Raw genomic sequence first — 19,818 nt, 5'->3', positions numbered from 1 at the left:
CACCCCCTATGTTTTTAGCTGTTTCTATTTTAGCTGTAAGCCACCTTGATTCCCTGTCAGGGGGAAAAGATGGAATATAAATAAATGTAATATAACAATAAATATAGGAACAAGGACAGGATTACTGGATATCTGGATCCCAAGTAGATAAGGCAAACAGCTACACAGTTCACAGCTATCTGTTTATTATGTTCTCTGGACAAGGCAAGGTGTCTTGATAAGAACAGCCATGTTAAAGGTTTGTGGTACAGAAAGCAGCACCCATTTTTTAGAAGCTGAGGCACAAATTAAATACGATCTTTGCATAATGGGGTCTTGATGTACTGTAGTTACTATAGCTACAGTAGCGTCAGAAGACAAAACCTTATTTACAGGTACAATATCGTATCTGACAGTGCGATCCTATATTTAGAAGTAAACAGAGGTGACACTGCTGCCAAAAGAGGAATTAACCCTTGGCTCCAGGATGGAGTAAGAAATTAAACAGGGAACTTGATTCAGTATGTTTAATCAGCATCCCTTATAAGACATCATACTACGCTTCCCTCCAAACAGAGGCTTGATACTGTGCTCACATGAGTACATTTTGTGTATGCTATACAAAAAAAATGAAAAGCTGCGGGGCTCCTCGGTTTCTTGACAGACGTTTTATATCTCTTATTTATTTGGGATCCTCTATCGATCTAGGAGTCTTGGTTGACCACAAACTTGACATGAGCCAACAGTGTGACGCGGCAACTAAAAAAGCCAATGCAATTCTGGGCTGCATCAATAGGAGTATAGCATCTAGATCAAGGGAAGTAATAGTGCCACTGTATTCTGCTCTGGTCAGACCTCACCTGGAGTACTGTGTCCAGTTCTGGGCACCACAGTTCAAGAAGGACACTGACAAACTGGAACGTGTCCAGAGGAGGGCAACCAAAATGGTCAAAGGCCTGGAAACGATGCCTTATGAGGAACGGCTAAGGGAGCTGGGCATGTTTAGCCTGGAGAAGAGGAGGTTAAGGGGTGATATGATAGCCATGTTCAAATATATAAAAGGATGTCATATAGAGGAGGGAGAAAGGTTGTTTTCTGCTGCTCCAGAGAAGCGGATACGGAGCAATGGATCCAAACTACAAGAAAGAAGATTCCACCTAAACATTAGGAAGAACTTCCTGACAGTAAGAGCTGTTCGACAGTGGAATTTGCTGCCAAGGAGTGTGGTGGAGTCTCCTTCTTTGGAGGTCTTTAAGCAGAGGCTTGACAACCATATGTCAGGAGTGCTCTGATGGTGTTTCCTGCTTGGCAGGGGGTTGGACTCGATGGCCCTTGTGGTCTATTCCAACTCTATGATTCTATCGCAGAGTGCAGGTGAGTTGCCGCTTGCTATTATGAAGGCAGTTGGGAGAACTATCCACATACGAACTACAGTTAAAAAAGAAAATGAGCAGCAGAGGGCAGTGGTGCAGTGCTTGAATTGTTGAGAAAAGATATACCGGTAAACCTTTCTCTGTGTGTGCTGTGTGTGTGTAATGGGGTGAGGGCAGAAATCTGTTAGATGAGACTGGGATGCTTCCATTGATAACAGGCAGAAGATCTTGAAAGTTCTACTTACATCTTGTATTTGTCTTAACAGATAGTGTGTGGAATTAGAACCCGCCCCCCCAAAATGCAATTGTTTATATGGCTACCTGAGTTCTGTTTCTGGTGATAATAGCAAAACATTGGTTTATTTGGCATTCCAATAAAATGTGTACCGTATTTTTCTCTCTATAAGACGCACATTTCCCCCTTCAAAAATTAAGGGAAAATGTGTGTGTGTCCTATGGAGCGAATGCAGACTCTCGTGGCTTCAGCGAAAGGAACCCGAAGCGTCCGGAGAACAGCGGGAACTTCCGCCACGCTCTGGAGGCACTGGGTTGCCTTCACTGAAGGCGAAGGCAATGTGGGAGAGGGAGAGCTGTGCAGCACCCCTTCAGCGAAGCGGGAGGAGAAATGGAAGGGGCTCCATTTCTCCTGCCGCTTCGCTGAAGGGGTGCTGCACAGAGAGGGGAAGATTTTTTTTCTTGCTCTCCCCCTCTAAAACAAGGCGCGTCCTATGGTCGGGTGCATCCCATAGAGCGAAAAATACGGTAAATTTCGACTGACACTCCTAGGCCAGGGTTTGTGGCTTTCAGGCAGACTTTGAGTCCCAGCAGCTCCTTACAAATTGACCATTGCATTATCCCATGTTATTATAGAAACATGACAGATATTCACCTCATTCTTGCAGCTACAGTCTGGTTCTTTCTTCTAGACCCTTGCCAAATTTAAGCGCAAATGGATCAGGAACGTTCACCCTCAATAGATAATTTCCCAGAACTTGCTCCAACAGAAGGCAGTGAGGCCCACCAACTTGGGTGGCCTTTAAAAAGAAGATTAGAGAAATTAATGGAGGAGTTGGCTATCAGTTGCTGATAACAGCAAGGTTGCAGTTTCAATCTCCACTTGGGGCAGCTGCATATTCCTGCATTTCAGGTATTAGACTTGATGATCCTCAGGATCCCTTCCAACTGTTCTATGATTCTTTGATCTGGTTGGCCACTGAGATAACAGGAGGCTGGACTAGATGGACCATTGGTCTGATCTAACAGGCTCTTCTCATGTTCTTAAGAAAGGAAGGAAGGAGTTGAATTAGATCACAGTCTTTAGAAATAGGCAACATCACAAGAGCTTGAGCTGCTTAACTTCCAATCCTCTTCTCATTTTAGTTCAATCGCAACAGGTCCTAGCTAAAATTCTAAACTGTGGCCAAACATTAAGAGAACTAGTTCATTAATTTTCAGTGAACTCTGAAACAACCTCGCACCAAATTTGGTGTCTTTCTTGGAGTCAACGTTTCCTAGAAATAGTTCCAGTGTTTCTCTGGCAGCCTCTTTAGAGTTGCTTTTGATTGTTTCACCTTAATTGGAACATGTGGATAAGATTGCTTAGCAGTGGAGCTATTGCTGTTTCATTGTTTATACACATAGTTAATTTTCCATGGCAGTAGTGGGTTTGTGGCATGTCTAAATGTAGCAACCGCAGGAACCAAGTAAATCGGAGATACTCAGTAATGTTGAATTTTCATATATAGCCTAACAAAGTAAGTATTACCTTTCTGGGTCAGAACAAGGACCACCTGGTCCAGGTGCCCTTATATGCCATATTATATTATATTATATTATATTATATTATATTATATTATATTATATTATATTATATTATATTATATTATATTATATTATATTATATTATATTACATTACATTGAGGCACCTAAGACATTGCTACCCAATTGGCTTACAGTCCAGTTTGGATAAAGAACAAACATAAAATAAAACCAAAACTGAAAGAGAAGGCCTGAATCAACGTGACTCAGACATGTGAACCAGGCAATAATATATTATTGCAAGTTAAGCCAATTTGGAGGAACATACACTGTGGGATCGTAATATACTAACCTGAGATATAATTTTAATATTAATACAGTGGAGTAAATGACTTCTCTTATTCTACCTTTGAGCAGTGCCCATTCTCCTTTGTTCCTCACATCCTTCTTTGGCAGGGTTCTGTAGTTGAGCAGTATAATCAAGGCTCCCATTAACATGTTATTCCCCCCTAATGTGTGTTATACAGTCATACCTTGGAAGCCAAACACCTTGGGAGATGAATGTTTTGGCTCCCAAATGCTGCAAACCCAGAAGTGAGTGTTCCAGTTTGCGAATGTTCTTTGGAAGCCAAATGTCCAACACGGCTTCTACGGCTTCCGATTGTGCGCAGGAAGTTCCTGCAGCCAAGCAGAATCCGTGCCTTGGTTGTCAAACGTTTTTGGAAGTTGACAACCAAGGTACGACTGTAATTGGATCAAATAACATATGCCACAGAAGACTGTTAGAACTGCAATCCTATACCCACTTGCCTCGGAGTTAGCCCCATTGGACTCAAATGGGCTTAGATTTGCACAGACCTGTATAGGATTGCACTGTAAGCGCAACATGAGACCAGTAGCAGATCTGAAGTGTTGTAGCTGCTTGGCTGTTATGTACTGAGTTGAATAGGATCCAAAATGCAGCAGTCTGATTGGTCCTAGAACAATAGGACCCAGATTGCAGCAGTCTGATTGGTCCACAGGAGCCATCCAATCCAGCTCCAGGTGGAAGTGAATCCGCAACCTGATTGGCCTACAGGAGAATCCCGGAATTAGCCAACCACGTGGGGCCCATTGTGTAAATAATGTATATAAAGCAGACATTCTGGGGGAACTGCCATTCCTCCTCACCACTATGAGCTGAATAAAGAGCATGAAATCCACTCTCGACTCCGAGTATATTTCATTGGCCTATGCTGCCTGTAATTAATTTGCTCAGCGTTTTCATTAGCGTAGCATATGCTAATCAAACCTCTATTCTAGAGCAGTTAGGGTAGGCAATTTCTACTCTCGGACTTCTTTTTGCTTTGCATTTTTGTTCCTCTTCTTTTAGTAGAATTTCCAGCGCTTTGTAAATACACAAGTTCTTGAGCATTACTTTTTTAGCGGGGCTAAAAGTTAGACTCTTGGATTTCCTGAAGTCCTTGTGGGTTACAGAAATACTACCAGGAGCACATGCCAACCACTTGCGATATGTTGCCCACACCTTCTGCAGACAACTGCAAAACAGCTTTAGTCGAGAAAGAATACGTAGGCACTATATGACTCAAAGTGGCAAGCTGTTGCTCATCTAAAAGCCAAAGAGAGTTTTCGACCTGGTGTCTGTTTCAGAGAACAAGTTGCTTACGTGGTGCTGACATTTCTTTTCCTCTTGCTTCTGAGTTTTGACAAAAGGTAGTTGGAAGGGATTTTATCCCCCTCTTACTGAGCATTCTAGTCTGCAAAGTTCTGCCCACATGCAGAAGAGAATAGCTGAACAGTTCACATAGCTGAACACTCAAGCCAATAACAGCAGAGCTCTGGTTCGGCCGTACAAACGGCTGCAGGAGGATACTTCCAGTTGCATGTCTGATTCTCCCCTGCACACACTTAGAATTTTGCCACTCACTTGAATCCGTGGTAGTATGAAAACAAGGGGAGGCACCATGAGCTCAGTACTGTCATGTGACTAACCGTAACAAGTTGATGCTCAAATCCTACCTGTGGTAGCAACGTAAGTTACTTTGAAAGTATGCTCAGGATAAAACTTACTAGAGCTGTGTCAAACCGGGCAGTGAACAAGGAACACTGTAGTTTTTAGTGTAATGATTCTGAAGTACAGTGGTACCTCAGGTTACAGATGCTTCAGGTTACAGACTCCACTAACCCAGAAATAGTACCTCGGGTTAAGAACTTTGCTTCAGGATGAGAACAGAAATCGTGCGGCGGCAGCGGGAGGCCCCGTTAGCTAAAGTGGTACCTCAGGTTAAGAACAGTTTCAGGTTAAGAATGGACCTCCGGAAGAAATTAAGTTCTTAACCTGAGGTACCACTGTAAAACAATTCCTCCTGAGGTGTTCAGAATCTGTATCCATGGAGTGAGGAAACTCCTGCATTGATTAAGAAAATCTGTGAGTTTGGCTGAACACATTTACCAATTCTCTGCCCAGTTGGAAACCTTGCACTTTGAGGGTTTCCAGTTGTTGTTGTTATTTATATACCACCCTATACCTGGAGATCTCAGGGCGGTTGTGGGGAGAGTTGTAAGTACATTCAGTCAAGTAGACTTGCTGTACAATCCCCCTTGAGTGCAGGAAGATCAGGGTGGAAGGGATGTATCATTCAGTCCACACCCTCGTGGATACAGATTCCAATGCTGGAAAGGACTACAGTGTTTAGTGAAAGCGAGCCTATGATTTCTTGCAAAACAACTTTTTTCAACTTAACTGTCTAAAGCAAAAATAGCTTGAGAAAATCATAGTCTCTATAAATGTTCTCATAAACTCTAGCACGAGGTTCTTAGGAAAAGACCAGAAGTGTTCTGGATTTGTTTTCAAAGCTTGGTTCAGGCTAGCTGTAGTCTGCTGCTTGGAGACTTTTGTCAAGTGCTCTTTTCTATTCTGATAAATTGTTCTGTGGATTGCTAAAGTCCTGGGCAGCCTGAAGGTTTTACAGCCTGCTAATGAAAATGTGTTGAGTGTTAGAAACAAGTTGGCACTGCAAATGGCAACATTTCCCCCCACAGAATGCTATTTTAATATTTCCTCCTCCTCTCAAGATGGCAGTGCAAAGCCTTGGATAGTATGATTGGGGGGGGGGGAGGGGGCAGGAGATGATGGGCTAGAAAGATGGAGGAAAGTTGCTGGCTCTTTTAAGTTTTTCTAGCAGTGATGTGTGACAGTGTTGCTCTGTCTGGAAGATCACCCTAACCCTGCTTTCACAAGTAGGAATAAATTGTGGGGTTAGGGAGAGCTCACATTCAAAGAAATACAACACAGAAAAATCCTTCACACAAGTAAAGGAGGAAGGCCTTGCAGAGAGGATATTAATATCCAGTACTGGGTTAAACCACAGAGCCTAGCACTTGCCGATCAGAAGGTTGGCGGTTCGAATCCCCGCAACGGGGTGAGCTCCCATTGCTCAGTCCCTGCTCCTGCCAACCTAGCAGTTCGAAAGCATGTCAAAGTGCAAGTAGATAAATAGGTACCGCTCCAGCGGGAAGGTAAACGGCATTTCCGTGCGCTGCTCTGGTTCACCAGAAGCAGCTTAGTCATCCTGGCCACATGACCCGGAAGCTGTACACCAGCTCCCTCGGCCAATAAAGCGAGATGAGCGCCGCAACCCCAGAGTCGGCCACGACTGCACCTAATGGTCAGGGGTCCCTTTACCTTTACCTTACTTCTATCAGACCTTGGATATGGAGGATTCAGAGCAAAATCTGCCCAATCTTTTTAGGCTTTGTAATAATAGAATCATAGAATTGTCAAGTTGGAAGGGACCACAAGGGTCACTGAGTCCAACCTATGAAGGCAGCCCTGTTTAGGGAAGTTTTTAATGTTTCAAGTTTTATTCTGTTTTTAATATTCTGTTGAAAGCTGCCCAGAGTGGCTGAGGAAACCCAGCCAGATGGGTGGGATAGAAATAATAAAAAATTGTTGTTGTTGTTGTCTCATACTCTACCAACTGAGCCATGTATGCTATATGATAAGGTTTGGGAAAGTGACAGAGCAAGGCAATAAATTAATTGGTTATTTTCAAAGAAGTCTTGTAGCTCGGTTCTTATCGTGAATGCAGGTGGCCTAATCTTTTCTGAATGAAAGATGGGAAAGGTTGGAAATAAAACTTAAGGAAGAGGGTTTATAACATGGAAATCTTGCCAATCCATGGGGAAACCCAGCCAGATGAGTGGGTTATAAATAAATTATTATTATTATTATTATTATTATTATTATTATTATTATTGACACTTAAGAGTCCAACTCCACCACTTTATGAATCACAGCAGCAGAATCCTATATTCCGTGTTTGGCAAGGCTTACTGCCTAGTAAACATGTTTCGAGTTGCAGTCTTAGTGCTCATAAGTCAATAACATTTTTGCTGGCTCCTCTTATCTGCTTAATAGAGATTCACAGTTCACAGATTGGGGTGGGGGGGAGACAGGAGAGCCCTCTGGTCGAAGAAGCCCTATTTCAGGGGTGGTCTAGTCCAAGATAAAAAAACTATAAGAAGCAAGGACCTTGATGTTAACTATCAATAGTTAACATGTGGAAAGCAGACTGAGCAGGCCGTCACCTAGTCAAGTCTTCCCACTATGGAAAGAAGAATTGTATTTGTTTTGAAGTTGGAGTGGGGGAATCATTCTTTTCAGTAGGGCCCAAATCTTCCCCACACTGGCGAGCCCACGTTGACAAGTGGGTGAGACCACCACCTGCCTGTCACTTGTCATGTGACTGACAGGTAGGTTGTCCCACCCACCTGTCAAAAATGGCCAGGTAGTGGGGGGGGGGGACATACTGCCATGCAAGATTGAACTCCCCATGCTGACTCACCAGTGACAAGCCCAAACCGAACAGGATCAAATTCACTACTTATGAGCAGGGGAATTCTATGCTTCTTTCTTCAGCCAAGGAACTACCTGCCCCACACCTGGTGTCACATGTGACATCAGGTGTCAGGCAGGTGGGTGTGTCTTCAGGAACATTGTCTCATTGGCCAAGTGGGAAGCCTTGGCTAAGTATACCATATTTCTGGTTTAAATTATAGTAAATATTTTAGATTCACATTTGTACATTTAAATTAACCTATGTCAGTTTTGTGCAACTCTGTGTCATCTTGTGTTCCCTTTTTTGCCCATGTGCTTCTCTCTTTTTCCATCTTTCTTTTTGTGATTCGGAATCGCTGCCATAAAGCAAAATGATTAATTTTGTAAATAACCCGGTAACATAATTGAGTTTGCACTACCTTGCTGGAGAAATAGTCTGGCTCAGTTTCAGATAGATAGACTATTGTATTATATTTACTCTCCTAAACCCAGAAAACCTACAGAGCCCTGATTAATTTTTTTGAAAAATCAAGATAGAGAGGTTTGCAAAGCTGTTTGAATTATTATCAGATGAATGATTTATATGATTCATAAGCTACGTAAATCTCAATAAACCCCTCTGCTAAAGATGTTCTATTGAATGTCATTCTGAGTGCAATGTGTACTTCAAATCATGCTGCCACCCATGGTTTGAGGAAAATGTTAATCCTGTCAAAAAAAAATTGCGAGATTTTCTAATATTAACTTTTGCCTTGGCTTTTTTTCTTGTTAAAGGCTCACTTTTTATTAATTCAAATCCAATATTAGAAGTAGAATTAAATTTGAAATTATTCCTGAGGTTTGATTTTTATTTTTTAAGCTGGATGGAAATGCAAGAAGTTTATTAAAATAGTATTTTTGTGCATTATATTGAAAGCCATTACTAACTTCATGGAATTCTATTTGTTCAGTTCATTTAAGGAAAAGGTCAACATAAGCTACAACATCACAATTACCGATATTGTTGCACTCATGAACAGCACAGTTGGATTAGAACTAAATTGCATGGGGTTTGTGGTAAGTAAAGGTAAAGGACCCCTGGACAGTGAAGTCCAGTCAAAGCGCTCATCTCGCTTTTCAGGCTGAGGGAGCTGGCGTTTGTCCGCAGACAGCTTTCCAGGTCATGTGGCCAGCATGACTAAACTGCTTCTGGCGCAATGTAACACTGTGACAGAAGCCGGAGCGCACGGAAATGCTGTTTACCTTCCCGCTACATCTATGGTCACCTCTTTGATTTTATGCAACCTTCTTCAATTGCGTTTTTTAACCATATAAGAATATGTGTAGAGAAGACTTCAGACTATAAATAATTTCAAAACCAGTCTCCTTCTAAGTTGCTGCTGCTTATCATTTTCTTTTGATCCAAGTTAAGAAGGGTGTCCATAACCAACAGGACTGGATTTTACAACATCTGAGTTATATTTATGTGTATGTCCATGCGTGTTTTCAATCCAGGAACACACTGTGCAGGAACACATTGTGCATTATTGTCAGCTGCACATTAAAAACAATAGTCTTCTAACCTGAAGTTGGGTTATTTGGTGCACAAAATGTACAAAATACTGTTCCATCCTTAAACAGTGAGACCTTATTTTGACTATGCTTTTAATATGTGTACGTATTTTTATTATTTTATTTTATTCTCTTTGTAAATTACTTCAGTGTTTTTTGTTACACGAGTTCAAGAAACTTAAATAACCTAACCTTTCATATCTGTAGAGAAAGTGTGAGTCATTTATAAAGCTTTATCTTTTAATAACAGCAAACACATTCATGACAATTGTATCAGCCATAGTGTTACTGGGACCCTTTTCATCCCGGCTTAGAACAAATCAACCACGTTTATTATTATTACTGCAGTTGTCGTTACTATCAAACAACCAGGATATTTTGGGAGTGGGGGTGTTTTATTGTATTATATTATCATTTGAAGATGTAACCCACCCTGGGACCATGTGGTTGAACAGTGGGTAGCAGGTATAATTGATGGTGGCGGTTTTAAAATATTAGAGATGCAATTTCTAATATTTTAGAAATATTTGCCAACAGCCCCCAAACACAGTGATGCTACAGTTTTGTTTAAGTCCGATAGTCCTACTCCTTGATGCAATTGAATCTATAAACTTGCTACAACATGTTTATTGTTAGCAGAGAATAACCTCAGAGTTGTTGTAACAACCATTTGTAATCCTGGAAACTGTGTTGCCTTTTCAAAACTGTCTCTTAAGTGAAATGAGCTTCAAGTCAGTTCACTGAGAATACAAAACCACTCTGCTATGTTGCTATGCAAAGATTAAAATTTAATTTTAGACGGAGTAACCATAGCGTAGAAACAAAGGGGGAATACTTTATGAAGCTTCCTTGTGAGCATGAATTTCACAGCTGTTTCATATTTGTACTGAAATGTTAGCAAGATCAGTGGAAGGCAGATAGATATCGCCTATCATTGATTTCCTCTCATTGTCCATGGACATCCTCTGCAAACAGTTTTAAGGAAGCAAGCAAAATACATTGTAATACATTATTAGAAGGAAAACCTCTGGAATGCTTTGTGTCAAACCTGTGTGTTATATATGTAGACAAACAGGAACAAAAGAGACTTAAATGGGCATTTGTTGAAAGTTAGACTGTTTGTTTGTTTGTTTGTTTGTTTGTTTTTATGGCAGCCAGTGTGGTGTAGTGGTTAAGAGCGGTAGACTCATAATCTGGTGAACCAGGTTTGATTCCCCGCTCTTCCACATGCAGCTGCTGGGTGACCTTGGGCTAGTCACACTTCTTTGAAGTCTCTCAGCCTCACTCACCTCACAGAGTGTTTGTTGTGAGGGAGGAAGGGAAAGGAGAATGTTAGCCGCTTTGAGACTCCTTCAGGTAGCGATAAAGTGGGATATCAAATCCAAACTCTTCTTCGCTCTTCTTTCGATACCTTATTTTATTTTTGGTAGCATAACCAAGTGGCAACATTGGGATGCTAAGGTGGTATGGTTCTTTTAAAACTTTCTAGGTGGAGAAACTGATATTTCTATTTTCAGCATCATAGTTGAGAGCTTAACAAGACTTGTCCAATGTTGCCATATGCAAGGTTCAAACTGTTGCTTGCCTTCTTAAATCTGGGGGGATTTGTTAAACTACCATCTGGAGAATGCAGAACCCCCTCAAGAATGCATACATTGACCACCCCTGCTCTTAAATTAGAGAAACATCCCCCCCCCATTCCTCTTCCCTTCCCCCACTACTTTCATTTGTGTTGGTTAAAAAAAAAAATGGCCTCACCTAGCAAATATTTTTTCTGTGTTGTTCCAGGTTGTGAGTCTCCACTTGATCTGACATTTCAAAAGGCCACAGCTGCAGTGAATGAGATCTTTATGACTCTCAGTGATGTTGCAAGAGCTCGGGCTTACATGAAGCAGTTTAATTCCGTACATGTTCCAGGAAGCCAAATTCAACAGGCAAGTTGCTGTGTCTTTTTAAAAAAAAATCCATGTGTTATTCTGTGTTACTTTATAGCAGTGTTTCCCAAACTTGGGTCTCCAGCTGTTTTTGAACTACATATCCCATCATCCCTGACCACCGGTTCTGCTGGCTAGGGGTTATGGGAGTTGTAACCCAAAAACAGCTGGAGACCCAAGTTTAAGAAGCCCTGGTTTGGAGCATTGGCAAAACTACCTGTAGCAAAATGTGACTGATTTTGTGGTTGTTTAATGCAGAATGTATTCTACTAATCTACAAGTGGGTTTGTAGAATTGTCTTTCCCTTCCAATGTTCTTAATAGTCATTGCTTAATTGAAAGGATATCTACTGAACCACAGTAGCTATAACATTGCCATCCATCTAATGTTGTTTCTGTGCTAGCCTCCCCAGTTGCAGGGAGCTTAATGTACCCATAAAGGCCACCTGCTCTATAAAACAGAAAGGGACACGGGTGGCACTGTGGTTTAAACCACTGGGCCTCTGGGCTTGCCGATCAGAAGGTCAGTGGTTTGAATCCCCGCAACAGGGTGAGCTCCTATTGCTGTGTCCCAGCTCCTGCCAACCCAGCAATTTGAAAGCACACCAGTGCAAGTAGATGAATAGGTACCACTGCGGTGAGATGAGCATTACAACCCCATAGTTGCCTTTGACTGGACTTAACCATCCAGGGGTCCTCTACTCTACTCTACTCTACTCTACTCTACTCTACTCTATAGAATAGTCATCCATTTAGCAGTAACCACTAAATGTATCCAGCTTAAAAAGAATAGAAATCAAACTATAGCATCTTTTTATTGATACATTTTCTGTGCATGAAACAGTTAACCCCCCCCCCCCAATATATTATGTAAGTTATCAGAGTTTGGAACAACCAGTTACTGAAGCTTTTGCTCTGTGCTTTTTGGTAGCACCTTTGTTGATGTTTTCTAGACAATTTGTCACTGTGTTCCTATTTCTCAGCCCTTAATTTCAGATAGCATCATGTCCCTGATGTACCATTGTTAAGCACTGATTGATTCTTTTTAGCTGCTGTAGTCTTAAACTAGAAGTACGAAGAGTGCAAGAGAGGATTCCTGCCCCCGCCCCAAATAAGAAAGAACATTTTTCCTCATCTGGTTGCATAGACAGGGATGTTTAATGGTTATACCTTACCTTCCGCACAGCCAAGATCATAGAGGGAGTGAAACCATACTGGCTATCATGCCATCACCCATCCCCAGGTCCTTGGCCAGAGTGGGTCCAGCTGCCGCCCCCCCCCCGCCCCCCCATGGATAATCAGTAACTACAATGGATTGAATCCAGATTTCATTAGTCTTACTTGGAATAGACCCATTGAATTCAATGGGACTTATATTAGCCATGACTAAAGTATAATTAACCAAATCTGGATCCAACCTAAATACGGAGACATTCTGCTTATTTCAGTGGAACTTATTACCAATAAGTGTGCTTTGAATCAAAGCTTAATTGATTTTTTTATATATATATTTAAAAAATCACATATTTCCTGTTTTGACATCCTTTCCCTTTTAAGCATATCATTTTGAATGAATTTGTTTCTCTTTCCCAAAGGAATAATTGTGTGTGTTCAACAAGCCGTTTTTTATGTTTTTGAGTCCCAGCCAGTCATATAACACACAGCTAATGTCTGCTGCATCTTTCTTGGCTCAGTTAAAATGTAAATGTGTGTTGGAGGAAGCTTTGGGTGGCACATCCACATTTTCTTAGTGGCTGCATTGAAGAAAAAGATCTGCATTTGACATTGCAAACTGCTGGACACAAAAAGGTGTCTTTAATGGCTATAATGTTTTAGTAAATCATTTCTTTCCCAAGTTATTCAGTTTAAGTAGTTAGTTTCTCATTTGTTTTTCTTTTTTCTGTCTAAGGTAAGTGGCACTTCTGTTTATCATTTCTGCAGCATGACTCCTACATGTGTTTTCTAAGAAAACTAGAGATTGACATTCTTGGAATAGCTCAGTAAGGAAACATTGGCTGCCATAAATGGAACACATTAATTCAGTTTTGTAGATTGTAATACTGGCTACTGAAATTATATTAGTTGGTTGTTACTGCTTTAGATCTGCTGTAATTGTATAAATGTAAAAACTTTATAAACTGTATACAGTAAGCTTTCACTAAAAGCATTCCTCTGGTTTAAAGTGCCTACTTTATTTTATTTGCATTACGGTTGGATCCAGGGACCTGAAGAACCAGCAAAATACATGTTCAAATAGACAATATGCTGTCCCTCACCAGCTCTGTATCAAAACGTCAGTTATGATGCTGGCTTTCCAAATGATATGCTTGCAGTGTTTCGAATACAACCTTCCAAATCAATTTTCAAAATGCTGAAGTGATACACTCTCAGTAATGTGTTTAGTATATGCAGCAAAAGAAGATTGTAACATTTAAAAATCTTTTTAAAAGCCAGATAAACCCAGACTCTTCATTAGTCTAGATACCCTATCCTTTGCTGCAATTCACCCTATGCAACTATGCATCCTTTTTACATGCTTGTGTTTAATACATGATTAGTTAGCCATTGGAACACCGCTGTTCCCCATCCCAGCCAGTGTGTGTTGAGAGAGGGTAATGGTAATCATTACTGTTGAGAGACTTCAGTCCATTCGTGATTGATCCCCGATTATATCAGTACAAAAAAGCAGCTCCAAAATTGCACAAGGCTAGGACTTAGTGAAGGGACGCGGGTGGTGCTGTGGGTTAAACCACAGAGCCTAGGACTTGCCGATCAGAAGGTCGGTGGTTCGAATCTCCACGACCGGGTGAGCTCCCGTTGCTCGGTCCCAGCTCCTGCCAACCTAGCAGTTTGAAAGCATGTCAAAGTGCAAGTAGATAAATAGGTGCCACTCCGGCGTGAAGGTAAACGGCGTTTCCGTGCGCTGCTCTGGTTTGCCAGAAGCAACTTAGTCATGCTGGCCACATGACCCGGAAGCTGTACGCCGGCTCCCTCAGCCAATAAAGCGAGATGAGCGCCACAACCCCAGAGTCGGCCACGACTGGACCTAATGGTCAGGGATCCCTTTACCTTTAGGACCTAGTGAACCAATGTTATTTCTCATGATGAGGTGTTTTGTTTTGGGTTTTGGGGCAAAAGCAAATATACCAGGCAGAGGCAAGAACTCCCTGGCATTCTGTACATTTTCCTCCCCTCATCTTCAAATTTAGTTAAAGTTCAGATTGTTGGGTTTTTATTTTCCAAGAAGCTGAGTGCTTGTATCTTTGTGGAGCCAACCATTGGGAATCAATGCAGAGGCTCGATAGTCCGGTTTGAGCCATCAACTAGGCAGAGGCTGAAAATGTTTCCCCAACATTAGTAGCGAAATAAAGCAGAATTGGTTTGTCTCGTGTTACAAAAGCAGCATGAAAGATATCTCTGTGTGTGCCCTTTCTCTGTCTCCAGACAACATATTGATGCAAACAGGACAGTATCTTCTCCAGTGAGCAAGTTTTAGGCAGCTTCCACTCCTTTTTCCTCTCTTTTTTTTTAGCAGTTACCACAGTGACCATGAACATATCCCAACACAGTAAATTTCACAAGTGGGTTGTGCATTGTGAAATCACTTGTATATATACACTTACATTCAATGTTTAATATTTTCCAGGCCTCTTATAAACCATTGCTGAAGCAAGTGGTGGAAGAGATATATAATCCGGATCGACCTGACTCTGTTGATATTGAGCACATGTCTTCTGGGCTCACAGACCTTCTGAAAACTGGGTTTAGTATGTTTATGAAGGTAAGGTTGCCCACGTGTACATCTTAACAAAGTTAAATGTGTAGCTGTTTTTGGTAAGAGGAAGCTGCTTCGTTTTATCTGTGACGTTGTTATCTCATAGTTTTCTGCCTAATATGCACAAGTCATTGGCTACACCTGGCTTTGGCATTTGACTTGCAGTAGAATACGGAACATGCATTTTGTAGTTTTAAAGTTTATATTTGATATATAGGTGGTAGCTCTGGAACTCCCTGCCCCCAAAGGTTAGGTTTCCTTTCTCTTTAATTGTTTTCCATCGGGAATGGAAAACTCCTTTTTAAGCAAACGTTTGATTCTGTTACTACTAAAAGTACTGATGGCTCTTTATTGTTTGTCACTGCTGGTTTTTGTTTATAATGTGAGTTTTTAGTGGTTGTTCTGCCATTGTTTTTATGTTCGATTTTATATTTGTCAGCCACTTTGAACACTTTGTATCATCATCATCATCACTTTTAATTTGTATACCGTCTTTCTATCTTAGAATAAGCAAGGCGGTTTACAAGCTGAATAAACAATGAACGCACACCTTATAACAATCTAATGCAATACAAAAATGTGATAATAAAACATAACTTTAAAATAAGCAACCTGCATCAAATAAAGTAACATTCAACAATCATTAGAATAGCATAGAATAATATACTATTCTATACTATTCTAATATCAGCATATAAAAATTAAACAGAAATCCACTCTTAATTACAATAAATACTACAATCAATGAAACATTGGTAAGCCACAGAGAATAAAATAATACAATACAAATTGAGAAGCAGGGACTGGTGGGGCAAGGCAGATGGAAGAAGGCCTTGCCTGATGAAGTCTCTCCAAAGATGGTTTCTTGAAGTCTGCATCCAAACATGGTTTCTTGAGGCCAACAGAGTACTGACTATTCCCTCTGCCTCTGTTAATAGTGGTTTCAATTCTTCAACTCTCTTTCACCTGCTAGGATGGGCTTGGGTTTAGTTCACAACTGATTTCCAGAATTAGTGTATTTTTCTTCATAAGGAATGAACTCATTCCTACAATCCCACATAAACAGATTTTGCATTCACTGATTTTGCAGTGAAACTGCTGGTTTCCACATCAAAAATATAAACCATTTATCATCAGTCCATAATTAATAGCTGCAGCCTTCAACATCATGCAATGCTTCCAAAAACAATTTGTCCATTCACTCATTTGTCTGCCGGTGCTGAAATTAACTAGGTCTAAGGAGAATACCATTGCAATCAAAGGATTTGCCTGCTTCACAGGCCCTAGCGCTTAACTTCAGTCAGGAAGGAAGGAAGAGATGGGGGCAGAATCATTGAGGACTGGTGGGGCGGGGGGAACCTTAGTTTCTGCAGTATATTTTTAAACCTCTCTCCTGATGAATATATTAGGCAGTACTCAATTATTATTATTTTTAAAAAAGGTTAAAGCTCTTAAGAACAAGCATTGGAAGCAGTGAGTTATGCAGTAAATTGGAAACAACAGTGACTGCGTTAAAATGGCATTTCTCAAAATAGCTTTCCTTTGAAAGAAAAAAGAAGAAGAATTATGAAGTGCTTATGAATTATACATGCCAGGAACAAATCTTCATGTTTCAGCAAATTATGAATCATTTCTTTTTCATCACCTTGCAATCAGCATCTTCTTCCTAAGGTATCCAAGAAGAATCCCCCTTTGAGCCAGGATACAGTGGTACCTCGGGTTAAGAACTTAATTCGTTCTTAACCTGAAATTGTTCTTAACCTGAGGTACCACTTTAGCTAATGGGGCCTCCCACGCCGCCACCACACAATTTCTGTTCTCATCCTGAAGCAAAGTTCTTAACCCAAGGTACTATTTTTGGGTTAGCGGAGTCTGTAACCTGAAGCGTCTGTAACCTGGAGTGTCTGTAACCCGAGGTACCACTGTATACTCCCCACCTGTTATATGGAGAAAGCCCCTAAGTGGGCAAACTTGGGGAATACAAAGCAGCCCAACGTAGTCTGTGTGTGCTGATTGGCTACAGAATGTTGACTTTGGGAGGAAACTAGCTTTTTCACCACTAGTCATGATATAAGAACATTTGTGCCGATTTTGTCCTGGGATCCTTCCAGGCCTTTAACTGCACTGTCTGTGCCCACTTTCCCTGTTACAAATACGATGTAATGGCCTTCTTTTCCACTGGATATGAATCCTCTCTCCCTCCTCACTTAATCACGCACACACACCCCAAAATGATTAATGAAGTTGCACAGCTTGTGGGAGTCATTAACAAGATCTGTTCAGGAAGGTGACAGGCAGGCAAGCAGCTCCTCAAATGTCTCTCAAGGGACAGCCCAGTATTCACTTTGGCAGCTACAGGCTGGGAGGCAGGGAGAGAGGGACTAGCAATAAAAGATAGGAGAGAGGGGAAGGAATCAACGAAGAAAGGCAAATACAGTATCAACACTGCAAACCAAAACCACACAAATGCAATTAGGAAATCCTGCAATACAGACCCACAGCCATAGACATTACCTAAGCTGGAAGAAATCTATATTTTTAAAGGGGACACCAACAAACCTGTCTTGGGGCAGGAAATATTACCTAGAAAGCATCCCTGAGAGATTGCCCACAAATCATGCTCTTGGCCACTAATAGAAACTCCACGAAATTGCTCTGCTACATATTTTCTTGCTCATCTAGTTTTCTAGGTGGAAGTGCTCCCCCATTCCCTGACTCCCCAAGACTTATCTAAAAATGGGTTCTGTAACACAGGTCCCTTCCTTTCCTGTCCTGGTGAGCCCTAAGTATAGATTAAGCCTTTTTCGCAGTTGCTGTTCATACTTCATAACTATGCTCGGTGCTGGATCTTGGGGTATCAAATTTCAGCGGTGCCCTGTGTGATGCCAAAATCTGGTGCCCCTCCACCTCCACCTCTGGTGCCTCTCCGCCATCTAAATCATAGTTACGGCGCCCCCAAGGCTCTGCGCCCAGTAAGGTTGAACCGGTTGCGCTCCCCTAAATTCGCCTCTGCTTTGTTCCACAAACAAGCCAGCTGACTTTGAGCCAGGCAAACTGAGACACCACAAAAAGAGATTAAGCCAGCCTTTGCCAACCAAGTGCTTCCTGGGACTGATGGGAGTTATAGTTCAAAATATCTGGAGGGCACCAGGCTGCCAAAGGTTGGATTGAGCCAATGGTCAGCTTTGGGATCTCTCTGAAAATAGAGAATCAGAGCCTCCCCTGCATATCCAGAATGCACTGGCCAATGAATTGTCTTCTGTGCACCTTTTAATTTAATTTATTATTATTATTATTATTATTATTATTATTATTATTATTATTATTATTATTATTTTAACAATTTGTATGTCATTTAATCACAGTTGTATTTATTTTTTAGTACTTTTTATTAATTTTCCATTTTATAATATTTAATCACATCATTGTTCACTTTACTTCTTTGGCTCTTAAGAGCTTATTGACTCCCCTCCCTCCCACCTCATGGTTTTCAGAGTTAACCTCCATATCATAGCATTTATACATTTTCCAATTTACATTTCACTCATTTGATACGTCTCAATTTTAGATAAATATGAAAAGGTAAGTACGGTTAACATTACATGTCTTCTTACTGTCCTGCCAGTGTTGTTAATTGCTTACAATGGTCCTTCAAATATTGGTTAAATTTGCTCCAGTCTTTTTGGAATGCTTGATCATGCTGGTTTCGGATTTTCCCGATCAGCTTCACCAATCCCGCAAAGTCTATCATCTTCATCTGCCACTCTTCTTTTGTTGGAACTTTTTGTTCCTAATCACAGTTGTCTTTAAGCTGTGTAAGGGAGACCCAGTACAATGAATGTATTTGATGTATATTTCCCTGGATTTGGTAACTTATAAACCAGTCCTACAAGTTGTCAGGGACCGTGCTGAGGAGGAATGGTGGGAGCCTCCCCCTCCCCCTGCTCCTGATCCGGATCCTGAATCTTCCCAGGAGCACAGAAAGACAGTATAGATTTGGGACAGTGGTCCCAAACAGTGGGACATAGTTCAGAAGGCAGAAGCTGGGAAATACTGGATGGGGAACAGCTAGGAGGAGAAGAACTGGGAGACAGAGGGTTAACAGTTTCACTGCCTCTGGAAAGCATTCATCCGCTCAGCCCAAGGTCAAGAAGAGCTGATAAGATGGCAGCACAAAAAGCACAGTGGTCACAAGTTCAGGGTACAAGACGCAGTAGTGACATGGGTGACTAGGGAGGAAGTGGGTGGAGCCCTTAATTGGGAGCACCGCCATTCCTAGGAAATGGGTTCTTTGCTGTCTCGCTGTGATCAGTAAAGTTTCTAACTGGTAAGAAGACTTCTTTTCCTTTGTCCTGCTTATCTACTGCCAAGGTGGTTGGGAAACTGATTCCTTGAGGCCTGACACCAGTAGGCAGAGTGAAAGAGCTACCTGAGATGGTAGTTGCTGGGGGGGGGGTGTTGAGGGACAGCAATGACTGACAGCTTCTCTGGCCTTTCCTCCTGGTATTCTGATCAGCTGTACATGCTATGTGGCCTTTTAGCTGGCCTGCTGCCCTCAGACGTGGCTGTCCTGTTGCCAGCATTAAAGCAGGAATCAGCTGCAAGTCT

General features: G+C 41.4%; 1 protein-coding gene across 1 annotated transcript in view; it reads left to right on the top strand.

The window, feature by feature from the left end:
* Positions 1-19,818, top strand: part of SCFD2 (sec1 family domain containing 2) — a 146,540-nt gene that overhangs the window by 110,163 nt on the left and 16,559 nt on the right. Inside the window, exons 6-7 of the mRNA XM_028745201.2 lie at positions 11,291-11,436; positions 15,082-15,216. Of these exons, the coding sequence (XP_028601034.2) occupies positions 11,291-11,436; positions 15,082-15,216 (281 nt within the window). The remainder of the gene's footprint in view (positions 1-11,290; positions 11,437-15,081; positions 15,217-19,818) is intronic.

Source organism: Podarcis muralis, chromosome 9 (assembly GCF_964188315.1).
Source record: "Podarcis muralis chromosome 9, rPodMur119.hap1.1, whole genome shotgun sequence".
NCBI classification, from domain to species: Eukaryota; Metazoa; Chordata; class Lepidosauria; order Squamata; family Lacertidae; genus Podarcis; species Podarcis muralis.
Note: the sequence above shows the minus strand (reverse complement) of the source record. Positions and strands in the feature narration are given on the sequence as shown.